Source organism: Schistocerca serialis, chromosome 1, assembly GCF_023864345.2.
Source record: "Schistocerca serialis cubense isolate TAMUIC-IGC-003099 chromosome 1, iqSchSeri2.2, whole genome shotgun sequence".
NCBI classification, from domain to species: Eukaryota; Metazoa; Arthropoda; class Insecta; order Orthoptera; family Acrididae; genus Schistocerca; species Schistocerca serialis.
In genome coordinates, this window is record NC_064638.1 from 51,073,125 (window position 1) to 51,089,756 (window position 16,632).

The 16,632-nt window shown below is 43.3% G+C and overlaps 1 protein-coding gene across 1 annotated transcript in view; it reads right to left on the bottom strand.

The window, feature by feature from the left end:
- Positions 1-6,088: 6,088 nt before the first annotated feature.
- Positions 6,089-16,632, bottom strand: part of LOC126457649 (uncharacterized) — a 28,871-nt gene continuing 18,327 nt past the window's right edge. Inside the window, exons 2-3 of the mRNA XM_050094543.1 lie at positions 14,882-15,380; positions 6,089-6,133 (exon numbers count right to left, since the gene is read on the bottom strand). Of these exons, the coding sequence (XP_049950500.1) occupies positions 6,089-6,133; positions 14,882-15,380 (544 nt within the window). The remainder of the gene's footprint in view (positions 6,134-14,881; positions 15,381-16,632) is intronic.

Here is a 16,632-nt window from a genome sequence, read left to right on the forward strand (position 1 = left end):
TTCTTTTCTATGATTAATGGTTTAGCCTCATATCTTAACTTAAATTTAAGCTTGGGATTTAGATAAATGCATACACCACCACCTTTGACATTTTGCCTATAGTACTGACTGGCAAGTTTATAATATGTGTGACCAAAAGGACTTAAACTATATCTGTACATTGTATAAGGCTCAGTCACAACTTCTGTGCATGTCTATGACAGGTGGTGTGGGCAGCCTATCAAGTTAGGCTGTGGTCTCCTGATCTCACATTTTGTGCTCGCTTACTCAGTTGTGCAGGACTCTGACACTTGTCTCACTCCTCTGTCAACACAGCTTCCCTTTCATGTTGTTTGTCTCCTAACACTGTAGTCAATTGTCATGTAGTGTAACTATTTAATACAATGACGTATTATATTCTGTACCTTATCTTCTATACTTCTTCTCAAACTCTGTTTACTTTAAAATTCAAAATTGATGCCTTTGATGCATCACATTTTTATAAATAACTTACTATGTCACTTTTGACTTAACAAATTATTTATCCCCTTCATCATCACACTCGTGAACTACACTAAAAGATCACCTTCATTCAGTATAAAAGAGACACTCACAATAATTTTGAAGGTTCCTCTTGTGTGTCTCACAACACACATCAGTTGTTGAAACAACTCCTTTGGCAGCCTATTGCTTTATAGGACCGTGTGGTGTCCCCACAGAATACTTATTTTCCCACATGTAGTTTGGCACCCAAAGCTGCTGCGATAGCTGTACAGTGCTGAAGGTGCATATTGTCCCCTGATGTAAGTCACCACACACAAAATAGAAATCACACTAATGAACAATATCTGTACGTTTATGTTTGACATGTTGTTTTCTATTGCTCTTTTCATAATGTGTACACAACACTTCTTTCAAAATGGCATTCATTGATAAGAAGTCATTGATATGTGCATCTCCCATCTGGAGTGGTACATACAAGCACAGTCTGTGAACATGGTGCCCAGTGAACACAGTCCAAAGTTTTTTAAATTTTTTTCCTATATGCCATGAATGTGGATTTCTTTTTGTAACTATGGCTTCAGAGATTGGTTATAGCCTCAGTACATCATTGTCCATGATAAAATACGCAAATTTACCCTCAATTGCAGCCATAATTTAAGAGCATGTCACTAAAGTGAACATAAAGTACTTGAAAGATGTTTTCCTCTCTGTGTGTACAATAGTATCCAGTGCAGAACAGCGGCGGCTACGGTCACCAGAGGCTGGACCCAGTACTGCAGGTGCAGCGAAGTCACCTGGTGAGTAAGAGTAAGAGCCCACTGTGGCAGGCTTAAATTCCTGCTCTGTACACTAGAGAATCAAATGTATCTGGACACCTATTAGTGGACATTAAGATTTTGTGTTCTCCTTTGAGGACTTGAACTCTTCTGGGGACACTTTCACATTTCGAAATCTCTGTGGGTGGATGCCAGCCCATTCTTCCTTGATAGCTGATACCAGACAAGGTAGAAATATTGGACACAGGGTATGGAGTGAAAATGCCATTTATAACTAATCCCTAAGACGATCCATTGCTTTCAGGTTGGAACATCGGCAGGCAAGCCTTCTTCAGGAATGCCACTGGTTATAAGCCTTTGCCTAACAATGCTGATCCATGAGAGGTACAAGTGTTGAGCTGATCAAATCGGTCGTTGTCTGTGAACTGTTCCTCTGCTGTGTATAGTACACAATACTGTCAAATATGTACTTACCCTTCTGCATCTATCATATCCTGAAGTACAATAAGGGGAGAACAAGTTAAAGAGGAGAAATTGCATATTGTTACACTGCCTGCTCTGCACTGCATTGTTGGCAGTAGAGTTAATGGCAGATAATGTTCACTGAGTAGTCACTCTATCCAAATTCTTCCGTCAGATACCCACGGAGTATAGCACTGTTTGTCACTCCAAATCTCGTTTCCACTCATCCACTCACCAGCAGGCATAGGTTTTTATGCTACAGTCAGTGTGACTTTATGTTGAACAGAAATATGTTGTTTCCAGAAGCTGCTCAGCCACTGTAACCAGTTTTTCTAACTCCCTGTACACAGCCATTTACTTAGCGGGCTCCTAGCTGCACTTCAAAACTGAAGAGTGACTGCAGCAGCTAACTGCAAGCTGGTTTTTACTATTTGCTACCACAATGATAGAAGCACTTGTCCATCAGCATACTGTGTGTGCCTGGACTTCATGTAGCATTGGTTGTTCCTTCACATTTTCACTTAACTGTCACATCGCTGACAGCTGACTTGGGCAAGTTTGGAAGGGCTGAAATGCATCCCTGTGTTAATTATTCCGGTGTAATGCAAAGAAAAGTCCATGTTCAGTGTACTCAGATCCCTGACTGATGAATTCTGCTTACAAAACAGTATTACCTGCCACTTCTTATAATATACATGACGGCAGTATCTGTTCCTGTAAGAACAATTACCCTGGATGACCATGCAGCTTTGCTAGAAATGAAATGATAATTAAATGGATGGAGCATCTGCCATGTGAGCGGAAGATCCCGGGTGCGAGTCCCGGTCGGGGCACACATTTTCAACATTTCCCCAATGAAGTACATCACCGCCTGTTTGCAGCTAGGGTGTCCATTTAATTATCATTTCACTTCCTATAATAGTAGCTCCACCTCTCATTGAATTAAAATGCTCAGTTGCCCGTTACATTAGGGTGCCCAGGTATTTTGATTGGATAGCGGGTTTATAGTTCTTATGTATGTGATTTCTGCAACCCCTTAGTCAGTCCACCATACACAATTGAATTAGAACCCAGAAATCACAATATATTTTATTATATTTATGTTTTTGAATATTGAGGACTTTGATTTGGGGCGAGTAGTTACTGACTTACAGAAATACAAAGTTTACCTATATAGCTGTGGAAATATGTGTGCTGAGAATTACAGGGAGGGAAAAGGAAACAGAAAAATGGACAGGGAACAGGCAGGAGTAGGAGACGTAGTGGGGAGGTAGTGGAGATGAGTGACAAATGTAGTGATGGAGTGAGTGACAGATAGGATAAGACAATTACATGCTCCTATCCTAGAGAGGTGAGTGGGGGGAACATTGAGGTGACAGTCTGGTGAGAGGCATTGAGTGGATATCAGGCTACATGGACTACAAGCTGCAATGCCTGTAGCTTGAGACCAGAATACCAGGAGAAGCCAGGGAAGAGGCTTAATCAAACAGTGGGACTCCAATGAATGAATGAATGAATGATGTGAGTAGAAGAAACTGAGGATGATTTGTATTTCAAAACTGAACATTTTTGTACAACCTATTAGGGTAGTAACTTAAATGGAAATATTGGGGTGTGAATCTAGTTTACAAATGGTCATAGCTGATGCGTTCAGCACTACCATAAATAATTTGATACTAACATTTTCAGGGGCTCCCTTAACCATTCTGTGGTCAATCAGACATAAAGGTCCTGCCAAAATGTTTGTTTCAGAATCTGCACAACCATAGGAATGTCCCATTTCATTGTGTACTGTGATCTGTTGTTCAGTTTATGTACAATTAGAACCCAGAAGCTGACAGGTGATGCTAGAATGTGTTTTTTTCTTTGTTGGTACAGAAGTGTGTACAGTATGTTTTGTAGAAGGAGCTTCCTATCTTTGACTTAATTGTGGATGGCAAAGACAGTGTAGATATTATTTATCTTTGTTACATTATTTGCTAGGTATATACTATTTGACATATATTTTCACTGATAACTCATTCTTGAAGAAACCTGATGTCTGTGCCTTGTAACTAAAATTAATGCATGTCTTTATTAATGAAAATCATATCAAAATCGTGACTGTAGTTGGAAATCTACCACCACAAATGTACAGATACTGTTCTTTTGATGTACTGTTTTTCTTCTTTCTCATGAGATAGTGTACTGGAGACATTTGTTTTCTTTCCCTTATTTTGTCTTGAATGTCTCAATAGTTTCTTGGAATTAATTGTTTACAATTATTTATGGAGCTGTCTTTTGAATTATGGATAGGGTGGTTATGAAGAATCCAGTAAGCAGAAATAAGGTTTCTATGATCTACTTTATAACATATGAAAGCTGATCACCTCTGAAATGAAGGTGCTGGGAGTGTATAGTAGAGTGAAAACAACTGAAGCATGTGGGATGAATGTGTCAATGCTTTTGGAGAGAATGGCTGATAATACAGTATCACTTCCTGTTCACTAGATTTGTCTCTGGTGCCAGTACCTTTGTTCATAAAATACACTCCTGGAAATTGAAATAAGAACACCGTGAATTCATTAACCCAGGAAGGGGAAACTTTATTGACACATTCCTGGGGTCAGATACATCACATGATCACACTGACAGAACCACAGGCACATAGACACTGGCAAAAGAGCATGCACAATGTCGGCACTAGTACAGTGTATATCCACCTTTCGCAGCAATGCAGGCTGCTATTCTCCCATGGAGACGTTTGTAGAGATGCTGGATGTAGTCCTGTGGAACGGCTTGCCATGCCATTTCCACCTGGCGCCTCAGTTGGACCCGCATTCGTGCTGGACGTGCAGACCGCGTGAGACGACGCTTCATCCAGTCCCAAACATGCTCAATGGGGGACAGATACGGAGATCTTGCTGGCCAGGGTAGTTGACTTACACCTTCTAGAGCACGTTGGGTGGCACGGGATACATGCGGACGTGCATTGTCCTGTTGGAACAGCAAATTCCCTTGCCGGTCTAGGAATGGTAGAACGATGGGTTCGATGACGGTTTGAATGTACCGTGCACTATTCAGTGTCCCCTCGACGATCAACAGTCGTGTACGGCCAGTGTAGGAGATTGCTCCCCACACCATGATGCCGGGTGTTGGCCCTGTGTGCCTCGGTCGTATGCAGTCCTGATTGTGGCGCTCACCTGCACGGCGCCAAACACGCATACGACCATCATTGGCACCAAGGCAGAAGCGACTCTCATCGCTGAAGACGACACGTCTCCATTCGTCCCTCCATACCCGCCTGCCGCGACACCACTGGAGGCAGGCTGCACGATGTTGGGGCATGAGCGGAAGACGGCCTAACGGTGTGCGGGACCGTAGCCCAGCTTCATGGAGACGGTTGCGAATGGTCCTCTCTGATATCCCAGGAGCAACAGTGTCCCTAATTTGCTGGGAAGTGGCGGTGCGGTCCCCTACGGCACTGCATAGGATCCTACGGTCTTGGCGTGCATCCGTGCGTCGCTGCGGTCCGGTCCCAGGTCGACGGGCACGTGCATCTTCCGCCGACCACTGGCGACAACATCAATGTACTGTGGAGACCTCATGCCCCACGTGTTGAGCAATTCGGCGGTACGTCCACCCGGCCTCCCGCATGCCCACTATATGCCCTCGTTCAATGTCCGTCAACTGCACATACGGCTCACGTCCATGCTGTCGCGGCATGCTACCAGTGTTAAAGACTGCGATGGAGCTCCGTATGCCACGGCAAACTGGCTGACACTGACGGCGGCGGTGCACAAATGCTGCGCAGCTAGCGACATTCGACGGCCAACACCGCGGTTCCTGGAGTGTCCGCTGTGCCGTGCGTGTGATCATTGCTTGTACAGCCCTCTCGCAGTGTCCGGAGCAAGTATGGTGGGTCTGACACACCGGTGTCAATGTGTTCTTTTTTCCATTTCCAGGAGTGTATTTCCCATCAAGACTTTCACTACAGTTTGATCCCAGACCAATCTGTTCGTCTTTCTGCCTCACCTCTCCACAGGGAGTCCAGCAGGGAGCTGCCTTGCCCCATCCGCCACCCACACTCGTGGTCATATGTCCCACCTAATGTGGATGATCCATGCACAAGGAGAGAGATGTGCTCAGGTAGCCATGAACATTAGAACATTATTGCAACACAGAAGGCACATGATAATGCTGGGCACGTGAAACAGCTTCCTAGTGCAAGCAACATAAAAATACTCCTGATATGCTGTAAGGTTGTCACTAATATGAGCTAAGCTGAGCACTGCAAGCTGCACTGATGATGATGATGTCCTAGATTCCAATGTTGCTGTGCTCAGAGGAAAAGTTTTGACTGTAACAGCAGCCAAAAGTATGAACTGTCATCCCCATGGAGGAGATGGCAGTGCCATCCATGAGGCAAACACCTGGAAGAAAAATACAGAAATTGGGCCAAGACATCAGTAAGGAGGGATGATGATGTGGAATGGTGCAGGCAGAAAGATACCAGGATGAAAGAAAGAAGTGGCACAAGGCATTTGAACATCGAGCAAAACCATTCAAACACTATGCAGAAGCACTTGAACACAGAGATGAAGGCTACCTAATGGATCACAAGACACTGGTAAAAAGCTTCCAGAGACAAAAAGATAATTATAAAAGCACAAGAAGAGAGATGTTCCTGAGTGAGCAAGAGGAAGAGTGTTTCATTGCGGCACAGATGGTACATGCCAACATGAAGCAAATGAAACAACTTTCTGATGAAGGCAAGGAAGAGAATGCCCTGATGCATGAAAAGATTGCCACTAATATGAAAACTATTCTTGAAGCTTCCTGTTGAGCACTCTGTCTGTAACAACTGACAAACATTGCTGTAGGTTGCACTGGCAATGCCAATATTGTTGGCTGCCTTCTTATTAATATAGTCATGCATTCCAAAGTAGATAGTTGATGTCGAGTCTGGAACTTGGGTTGGCTGGTGAGCCACTGTACATTCCCCTACAAAGGCTATGTAGCGGAGAAATACTGTTAAGTTGTCCAGTGTCGCATGGCTCCAGGGTGGAAACTGTGCAGTGGCTGTCATTTGCAAGATCCGCTGCACTGAGGGTGAGTTTCAGTTTCAAGCCTGTTAAGATGCCAGCAACTGACATACCTCTGTTGTGTGGCATAAGGCATGATTGTAAAGCACCAGCCAGATGCTACACAACCCACTTCCACCTCATTCCTATTATGTCTCCTAATCCATCCTGTTCCCATACGCATCAGATTTTCTTTCTGTCTCACCTCTACAAAAAATCCACCTGAGAAATAATCTGCCTCACCTGCCACTCATTCTCCTCACTACTTGTACCCATCTGTAAGTAAAGAAAGGAGTGTTACATTGAATGTGTTTGATGTGGCATTATTACTGCACAAACAGCAAAAATGTGGTAAGTGATAAACATTTTTGCTATTACTTTCTGTGGGGTATCTGTGAGAGAAATTCATCATAATTTAAAATTATTGGTGAAGTTTCCTGCAAAACACCAAGTGCTCTCATTGCCAAATACTGGATAAATATAATGTCGGTACATGAATGCAATTAGTGAAGGTGCATAAACAAGCTTACACACAGTTCCTAAATGTTAAACGTGACACTGTGTTAACTGTGTAACATAAGATTGTATGTTTTATTAAGCAGATTTTAAAATTTGATCAATAATTATGTGAAATGATGACAATAAACATTTATTTGTCCCTGCCAGTCTTCAGATAGCAAGCGTGCAACCGGAATAAAGTTCTGGCTTTCTGGAACTCGGTAATATTGATCGTTGTTTATAATTGAGTAGATTAGATGCTCAATTATACACTGATCCGTACTTTTTCTAAAAGATAGAAACAATTGATTCTGTTCTTTATCAGGTCATGTTGAAACACACTTAGTTTATCACTAGTTTGTTTTACTTGTGCAGATAAAGTATTTTTTAAATTAACACGCAAATTCTTTTTTTGTCAATCAGGCCCTGCTGAGGAGGAAGGCACACGTCCCATCGCTCAGGTGAGTGAAAGTAGTGGATGCACGTATGAGACTGGCAGAGCAAGTGTGATTTTCACCAGTAGCATATAAAGTTTGGTTCTGTGGCATGTAATGAACCCCACACTGCTTCCTGTCCTCCTCCCAGGGTGAGGACATATTTCATCAGCTCAGGGCTTTGAACCGTTAAAATACTTCCTCCTATTCTGAGCTACTCTGCACACTACCAACTTGCTTAATCAAATAAACTCCTTTATTAATATCCTATTCATCTCCATTTCAGTCTCATTGCATCTCCCATGGCAGTCTGTTTCCTGACATCACAAACTTTGCAACTTTTTTAGCACTGTTAACTGAAATGCTATCTCAAGTCTAAATTACCTGCTAAATGAACCAAAAAATATCTCAAAGACCACTCATATACTGGCTCTTAATTTAAAACAAGTAACTCTCTTTAATTATTAATGTCAAGTCATGTGTCATTGGTTAGTGTACAGAATCTTACTGACAGCTCGACCTCATCTTCGTTCTCCTGATGTAATGGCAGTTGTCATGATGCTGACAGTTCTAGGGGGAAGGCACATTGCTGAACAAGAATGAGACAGCAAGGAATAAACCCATGGACTGGTTGTTTGTGTTGCCATCATCATTTGTGAAAGCGGCATGGCTGGACCATGTAAAATTTGGGGATTCGTGTGGATGCTGATAACCAGGCCATTGAGTGCCCCCTAACCAGGTATCATCATCATCATGATAGAATAAAACACTGAATTCATCATGAACTGTGAAGAACGATAAACTAATTATTGTTATCCCATCCTGCAGATATGCTGCATCAATCTCCACTAGATTTTGTGTGTTGTGGTTGGCAGGTGTTACTAGAGGAGGCCAAAATGCATGCGTTTTAACTCACGCAGACTGGCGTGAGGTCTGGAACAGGACAAGGAAATTAGAATTTAGAAAAACTGACTTAACTGGTGGAATACTTAACTTTAATCCATTAATGATGAACATCTGTCTTGATGGTACATGATTCACAATATCAATAGTAACTGATATGGGCCCCTTGCTAGGTCGTAGCAAATGAGGTAGCTGAAGGCTATGCTAAACTATCGTCTCGGCAAATGAGAGCGTATTTTGTCAGTGAACCACCACTACAAAGACGGTTGTACAGCTGGGGCGAGTGCTAGGAAGTCTCTCTAGACCTGCCGTGTGGTGGCGCTCGGTCTGCAATCACTGATAGTGGCGACACGCGGGTCCGACGTATACTACCGGACCGCGGCCGATTTAAAGGCTACCACCTAGCATGTGTGGTGTCTGGCGGTGACACCACATTATGCACAACAGAGAAGGGTATAAAATTTTAAAGCCATCATTTGAATTAAAAAAAAATATATATATATCACTTTGTGGTGGTGACCATTGTTCATCGGTACTATAGACATTGTGGGATGTACACCTTTACCAAAGCGATGTGTTACACCATAGTTGATACTCATTAAACACGACAATAAATATTCCTTAAAATCGACACTTACCACTTACTGTTGTCTAAAATGCTTACTGATTGCAGTTGGGAACTGAGATTTCTCCATTTTTGAACAAATATCACAAACACAAATGACAGGTACTCGCAATTGCAAACACATTTCAAAGTACCTTTCTAGAATGATATCAGACTCATTCTCCTTCATACATTCATGGCCTGTCAAACTTCCTAAACTCTTCTGAAAATACTTTCCTGCTTGTGAAATAACTACCAAGTAAACTACTTTGAGAGGTATACTTGCCATAGTGTTTGTTATGTTTGACACGTGTTGATTAGTAATTCAATAAAACTACCTTAGTGTACTTAAGCACGTGCATCACAAATTGTGCAGTGTGATTTCAAAGTAACTGTTTAGTTACTTTTGTCATTAGGGATTTGCTTTCAGTAACATTAATATAGGTCTCTGGTATATTAAACAGAATTGAATGATCATTCTTGTGATCTTTCAGATCTTGCATTGACTTACTTGCCAGCTCCCATGACCATGGCAAACAGTCCTTTATCCAGTAAGTGGTTTCTTTTTCATACATCTTGTTGTTTAGGACCAATATGTGGCACAAATCTTAAAGGTCAGGCTTGTGTCAGATAAAATAAAATGTTTAAGAAACCAAAAAAGAGGAGCCATAAGTTAATGTAAATGCAGTCAAGAATGTAACACAGGAATGGCCGCTGAGGTGCCACCTCTCCACCTCTTTCCTCCTCCTCTTTCCTAATCATGACATTATTCCAATGGAATATTAGTGGCCTTCAATCCAAAAAGATGACTTGCGGCTGCTCTTGGAATTGCAGCCTCTGCTAGTTCTCTGCCTGCAGGAAACAAAATTGCATCCTCCAGACTGATTTGCACTTTTGTATTTCTTCCCAGTCTGCTTTGACTCCCTCTCTCCAAAGATGGCATTCCATATCGTAGGAGGAGAGAGGGGAGTCATGCTGCTCATATGGAAGGACGTTCAAAGTCAACATTTCTCCCTGACTACCCAGCTTGAAGCTATTCCTATCCGCGTTTTACTTCCTCTCCTGAACTTTTCCATATGTACTGTTTACATCCCTCAGTCATTCGGTGTCGTGGACACTCTTTATCCAGCTTACTGGCCAACTCCCTCACCCCTTTCTGCTGCTCGTTGACTGTAATGCACACCATTCCCTTTGGAAATCTCCCAGAACCTGACAGAGAGGTGCCCTCTAGGCTGAACTTCTCAGTCACCTTAACCTCATTTGCCTTATCGTGGGAGTACCCCTCTTCCTTTTATACTACATGCACTCCTACCCATATCTGGAAATCTCCTGCACTGCCCAATTTGCCCATCATCTCATCACTGTCTCTAGTACGTACTCGAGCAACCATTTACCATTTGCTATCCATTTTCTGACTCCTACCCCACATATATGCACACCCAAATGGCAACTTTCTAGGGATGACTCGAGATTTACTGTTCCCTGGCACCCTTAGAGTAACATAATTTCTCCAGTTGTGATGGCCAGGTAGAATATCTTACAAATTCCATCATTACCACCACACAATATTCCATTCTCGCCCTTCATCTTTACTGTGCCATGTCCCAGTGCCTTGATTGACTGAGCTGTGTTGTGACTCAACTCACATGCAGAGATGTGTTCTCCATGTTTTTAACCACCATTCTATGATGGCAAACTGCATTCATTATGAACAGTTGCATGCACAGTGTCGTTGCACCCTTCAGGATAGCAAAAATCTAGCTAGATTTCCTTAACTACTTCTTCTAACAGTTCCACTACCTCATCTGTTGTATGGGCCCTGCAGGACCAAGATCCATTGGGCTGCTATTCTGCGGAGATTTCAAGCTCCACCCACTATCATTCTGCCTTCCTCCACCAGAAACAAGTGGAGGAGGCTTGGGTAGTACCCTTATTTTGGCAGATTAGCGAGTGCTACAAGCTGCCTTTAGTATGAGGGGGCGATAACTTGCTCTCACTTCCTATCGATCCTCCAACACAGTGCTGGACGATGTTTGCATTCAGATGTTGCTAAGCCTTTCTTTTGTGGGCAAGCACTTGCTCTTTCTTATGTACAACTGCATCTGGGCAGAGGGCGCCGTTTGCCAGATGCCAGCATAAAGACACTGTCATTCCCATACCCATCCCCAAGCCCAGTAAGGAAAAATACCTTCCTTCTAGTTACTGCCCCATTTCTCCCACAAGCTGTGTTTGCAAACTGATGAAACATGTAATTCATGCCTGGCTGGTATAGCGACTAGAGTGTGGCAATTCACTGACCACTGTACTGTGCGGATTTTGATCAGGCCGTCCTGCAGCTGACCATCTCATCACTTTGTCAACGTGTGTCGCGAATGGTTTTCTGTGGATATATCAGACACTGCCAGTGTTTTTAAATTTGCAGAAAGCCTGAAACACCTTCTGAAGGATGGGTATTCTTGATCTCTCTACATGTGGCACTTCTGAGGCCACATGCCCCATGTCCTTCAGGTATTTTTAAAGTATTGATTTTTCAAGGAATGTTGGTACTGCCTTGTCAGACACCTTTACCAGGAAGTTGGTGTGCCTCAGGGTACTGTTTTGAGTGTGACCCTCTTTGCTATTGCCTTTAACCTTATTATGTCCTGTCTCCTGCAGGTCATCTCCAGCAGTCTACTGTTGCCCACCCCTACCCTGTTACCGTCCCACACCCTGTCCCAGCCTCCTCCTTACCCCCACATGATTGCCTGTCTCATCATGTGCAACTGCTCGCAGCCTGGCTTCAGCCGCCAGAGAGTGTGATCACGTGTGTGAGAGTTGCATTTGCGTGAGTATGTGAGTGTATGTTATCTATATATAACAGAGGCCTTGTTCACTGAGAGCTCACTTTCTTACAGTTTTTTTTTTTTTTTTTGTCATGCCTCTGTGCCTTCCATGGTATTGTTAAATTCATTTCTGAAGAACTGTGATGGCTGGAGGCATTGATGTGCTGAGTTAGGGGTCAGTGTACACTCATCAGCAAACAAACAATTGTGTCTTATTAGACAAAAGCCTGGAAAGATCAGACCATTTGGCAATAGTGCCGTAAAAACCAGACCAGGGATTGATCTCGGGGAGATGAGTGTCATTAGTGTGGTAAATGTGAGGTGTCTGATACTAACTCAGTATTCATGCTAGTGATCGCTTACTTAACTGCATAGGTTATGGACCTCACTCTCGGAAGGTTCAAATCACTGACATAAGCACACTCTTAGCCTTAGTATATTTATTGGCATTCAGATTCTAAGTGCTCACTGTCTACCATTCAAGCAACTAAGAATGGAAGACCAGTTTTAAAAAAACAAGTTTTTTTGTATTCCACTGCCACTCATATTCTTCATTTTGCAGCTTGAAAATATATCTCTGCATGTTTTGGAATGAAGGTTAAGGCCTCAAAATTACCTGCTCTTCCCAAATCCATTCTCCATGGTGAAATGAGGGAAGCATTGCACGGTGACCTGAAGGTGCAGAGTTCAAAGCTACACATTTCCATTGTTTAATTGTTTTTGCAAATTCACTAGAAAGAGAGACAGATTTTTTTGACATTTATGCAAATAATGGAATTGTGTGTCTGAGTAATGAAATAGCTGCTCTTGTTGCGTATGGGCTTCACTCTGATTCAGATACATTTATTAAACTACCTGTAGCTAAAGTCATGAAAGTTATAATGTTTTATGATAGAGAAAATAACCAACAACAAAACAACGTTTGACGAGCTCTTCTTAAAAGACATAATGAAACATGATACCTTTAACAGTTCATGATAAGAAATATTACACACTACTACAACCACACTTAATACTTACCATCCTTAAATGTTTAAAGCAGTGGTTAAAATTTCCCAGAGTACTTTGACAAAGTGTGAACAAATAATGATGTACTTTTGCAACTACGTACAGCCATTAAAGCTCTAATGAATGGGCAGGCAGCATTATCAAATTAGTTATCAACATTACTGGGTCAGCTACTTGTCAGAGAATATTAACTATAATCTATTAGATCTATTATGAACTACTAGAAAGAAGAATGCCAACAATTAAAAGCTTCCAGATGCATTTGAACTTGGATGCTGGCATGTTAAGTACTCACTTATGTGCCTTTACTGATGTAGATGTAGAATGGGTGCCAAGTTTGATATAGCTATTTGAACACAAACCAGACCTCATGGCAAAGAATAGAAACAGTAAAACTAATGATTCACAGTATCATCCAGTTGCAGGCCTAGGTAAGCCAAGTGTTGCAACAAAACATTTGATCATATTCCATCAGATCTCATCTGTCACATGTGCCAAACTATAACTTCACTTTCCATTACAGTGCTTGTGTATAGTCCAGCGCAATATCAACATTGTGATGTGCGCTTCCACAAACATTTCAACAGCAAAAAGAGATCAAATTTCTTCACGGGGTTTACAATACTATTCAGGTTTTCGTCACACAATGTTTGTCTTGTATGGGAGTCCTAGTGTACTGCATATTGTGCTTGAAAAAGGGAACAGGGAGAAGGGGAAGATAAGGAAGATGATGGCGAGGTGAGTTGCAGTCTTGTGTTAGACCATCATAGCAACAATAGTTGCGGGCACAGATCAGTGGAAGATGTCATGGAAGGCCTTAGAACATCACTGAGGCCCTAATTACAAGTAAGAGACATAAGAAATAAATGAATACACCTTTGGTTGTCGTTACCCATGCCCTGGCTTCAACTCAAACCATTAATGTTTGCTTGACTGTGAATTTCCTGTGGTGCTGCTTGTGAGTGGATGACTGTAACTGAGGTATTGTCAGAGGTGTTAGTCATCAGAAATGGCATATTAGTTCAATGCTGATTCCTCTCTTGTCATGCTGATAAATGGCAAAAATGTTTAAGGAAATTTTGTTTAAATATGTGGCCTGTCCTCTGTGTAAGCTGTGCAAGGTTAAGCAAACATATGCAGTATGCAGATGATTTGGCTTTCCATCCATGCTTGTCACATATCTGGCAGAGTCGTGAATTTCTATGTATCCTGTGTTGACATGACAAATATTAAGGGGTAGTAACGTGCATTTTTAAAGCTATACAAATTCACCCCAAGGGTGACTATGGGAGTGGAAGTTGCCTGAGTATTGGGAACTTTGGATAAAATATCAACCTGTGTGATTGATGAATCTTTGGAATGTCAGAAGTCTACCCCTACTGTAAACAGAATTTTAAAGAATTTTGTTGAAGGAGGCACTATCAGCAGAATGCCTGGCTCAAGATACTGAGCACACAGCAGGATAACACATAGCTTGCCTGCAAGAGCCAACTAATCCCTCCCCTAGATACGAAGCAGTTGTAGTGAGTGACCAACTTCCCAGTTCCAATGATGCAGTTAGTTGAGGGCCAAGGAAAGCTGTACTGAATGCACAATGATCCACTATAAAACAGGAACTCAGTGAGGAAAAGTTACACTGGCTGGTAGCCACAGAGCTACATCTGAATGCAATGAGGAAAAATGTATTTTTTCACAGATAAGTTGTCTTACCAAGACCAAACAGTAGTTTAGCAGCCGCGAGGGTCCAGACATAATGGCGAATAAGTGGTGACAACAGGTAGTACTAGCCGATTGTCGGTTTCCCCGCCGGGGGCGTCGGTTTCCCCGCCGGGGGCGTCGGTTTCCCCGCCGGGGGCGTCGGTTTCCCCGCCGGGGGCGTCGGTTTCCCCGCCGGGGGCGTCGGTTTCCCCGCCGGGGGCGTCGGTTTCCCCGCCGGGGGCGTCGGTTTCCCCGCCGGGGGCGTCGGTTTCCCCGCCGGGGGCGTCGGTTTCCCCGCCGGGGGCGTCGGTTTCCCCGCCGGGGGCGTCGGTTTCCCCGCCGGGGGCGTCGGTTTCCCCGCCGGGGGCGTCGGTTTCCCCGCCGGGGGCGTCGGTTTCCCCGCCGGGGGCGTCGGTTTCCCCGCCGGGGGCGTCGGTTTCCCCGCCGGGGGCGTCGGTTTCCCCGCCGGGGGCGTCGGTTTCCCCGCCGGGGGCGTCGGTTTCCCCGCCGGGGGCGTCGGTTTCCCCGCCGGGGGCGTCGGTTTCCCCGCCGGGGGCGTCGGTTTCCCCGCCGGGGGCGTCGGTTTCCCCGCCGGGGGCGTCGGTTTCCCCGCCGGGGGCGTCGGTTTCCTGTGAGAGGAGCAGGAATGCTTCATCAGTAGCAGGCTGTATGTCCACATTTTGAAGAAAGTGGTGCTGCATTTAGTGTGAATGCTATATTGTGGAGGGGAATTCATGCTACAGGAGGAATATTCACTTGTGTATAGGTCTGCTCATTCAACTGCAACTGTCCAAGATAGACATTAATGTAATGGACTGGGTGTGAGAGACTGCTCACTTGAACACAATGGAAATTATGTGTGTGTAAGTAGCACGAACACACAGAGAACTGGCTGTGAAACACACCATTTATAGCTGATGCTCTTTTGGACTGCTTTTTTTGAAGCCTCGGTGGGGTTGTTTCTTCTGACAAATGGGTCCAATGCCTCACAGATTCAGTGCCAGGGTGCATGACTGAAGTCAGAAATAATGGGGCATTCTGGAGAAAATGTTATGGACTGAGAACATTTTACTTTCTTTCCTTGTTCTGCTGTGCAGTGTTCTGCCAGTGAGAGCCAGCACAAAATCTCTTGGTAACGGAAAAATATCAAAGATGAGAGAAGGAAATTTGAGCTAGTTCTAGTTGGCATTATCCTTGTACCTGAAATAAATTTATTTTAATTTAATATTTTGAGTATTACATTCTCTTTACTTGCTCTCTGCCTACATACATGAAATGAATAAATCAAGAGTGCCCCTTTTTAGGGCTATTTTTTGTTATGTCAAATTCATCTCTCTCCCACTCTATTGCCACCCATCAGACTGGGCAAAAATGTGCAAAATACATCTCTCTCTCTCTCTCTCTCTCTCTCACTCACTCACTCACTCACTCACTCACTCACTCACACACACACACACACACACACACACACACACACACACACACACACACACACACACACACGCAAATTACAAATTGGAAAGTCTCTCATGACCAAATAAGAAAACAGGGCAGTAGGATAATTTGTAGTTTCTAAATGGTGTTTATATATAGAAATTGGTCTGTATGCTGCATTTATTTGATGGAGTACATGTGTTTCCTCATGCTGTATGTAGAATAAGAAACAATGACATTTAATTTCTGTTGGACAAAACGTGTTTATTTCTTGTCTGAATCCTGGGCTATAGCAATGAACTTTGTCCACAGATTGTTCTTCCTTCATGTAATGGAGGAAAAATGCAACTGTGGACACTGCATCATGTAATTTCCCCATGCATCCTCCACAGCCTGACTAAACACAGCTTTGTTAGAGGCCATCTGATCTCGACTGTCAGTCATTTG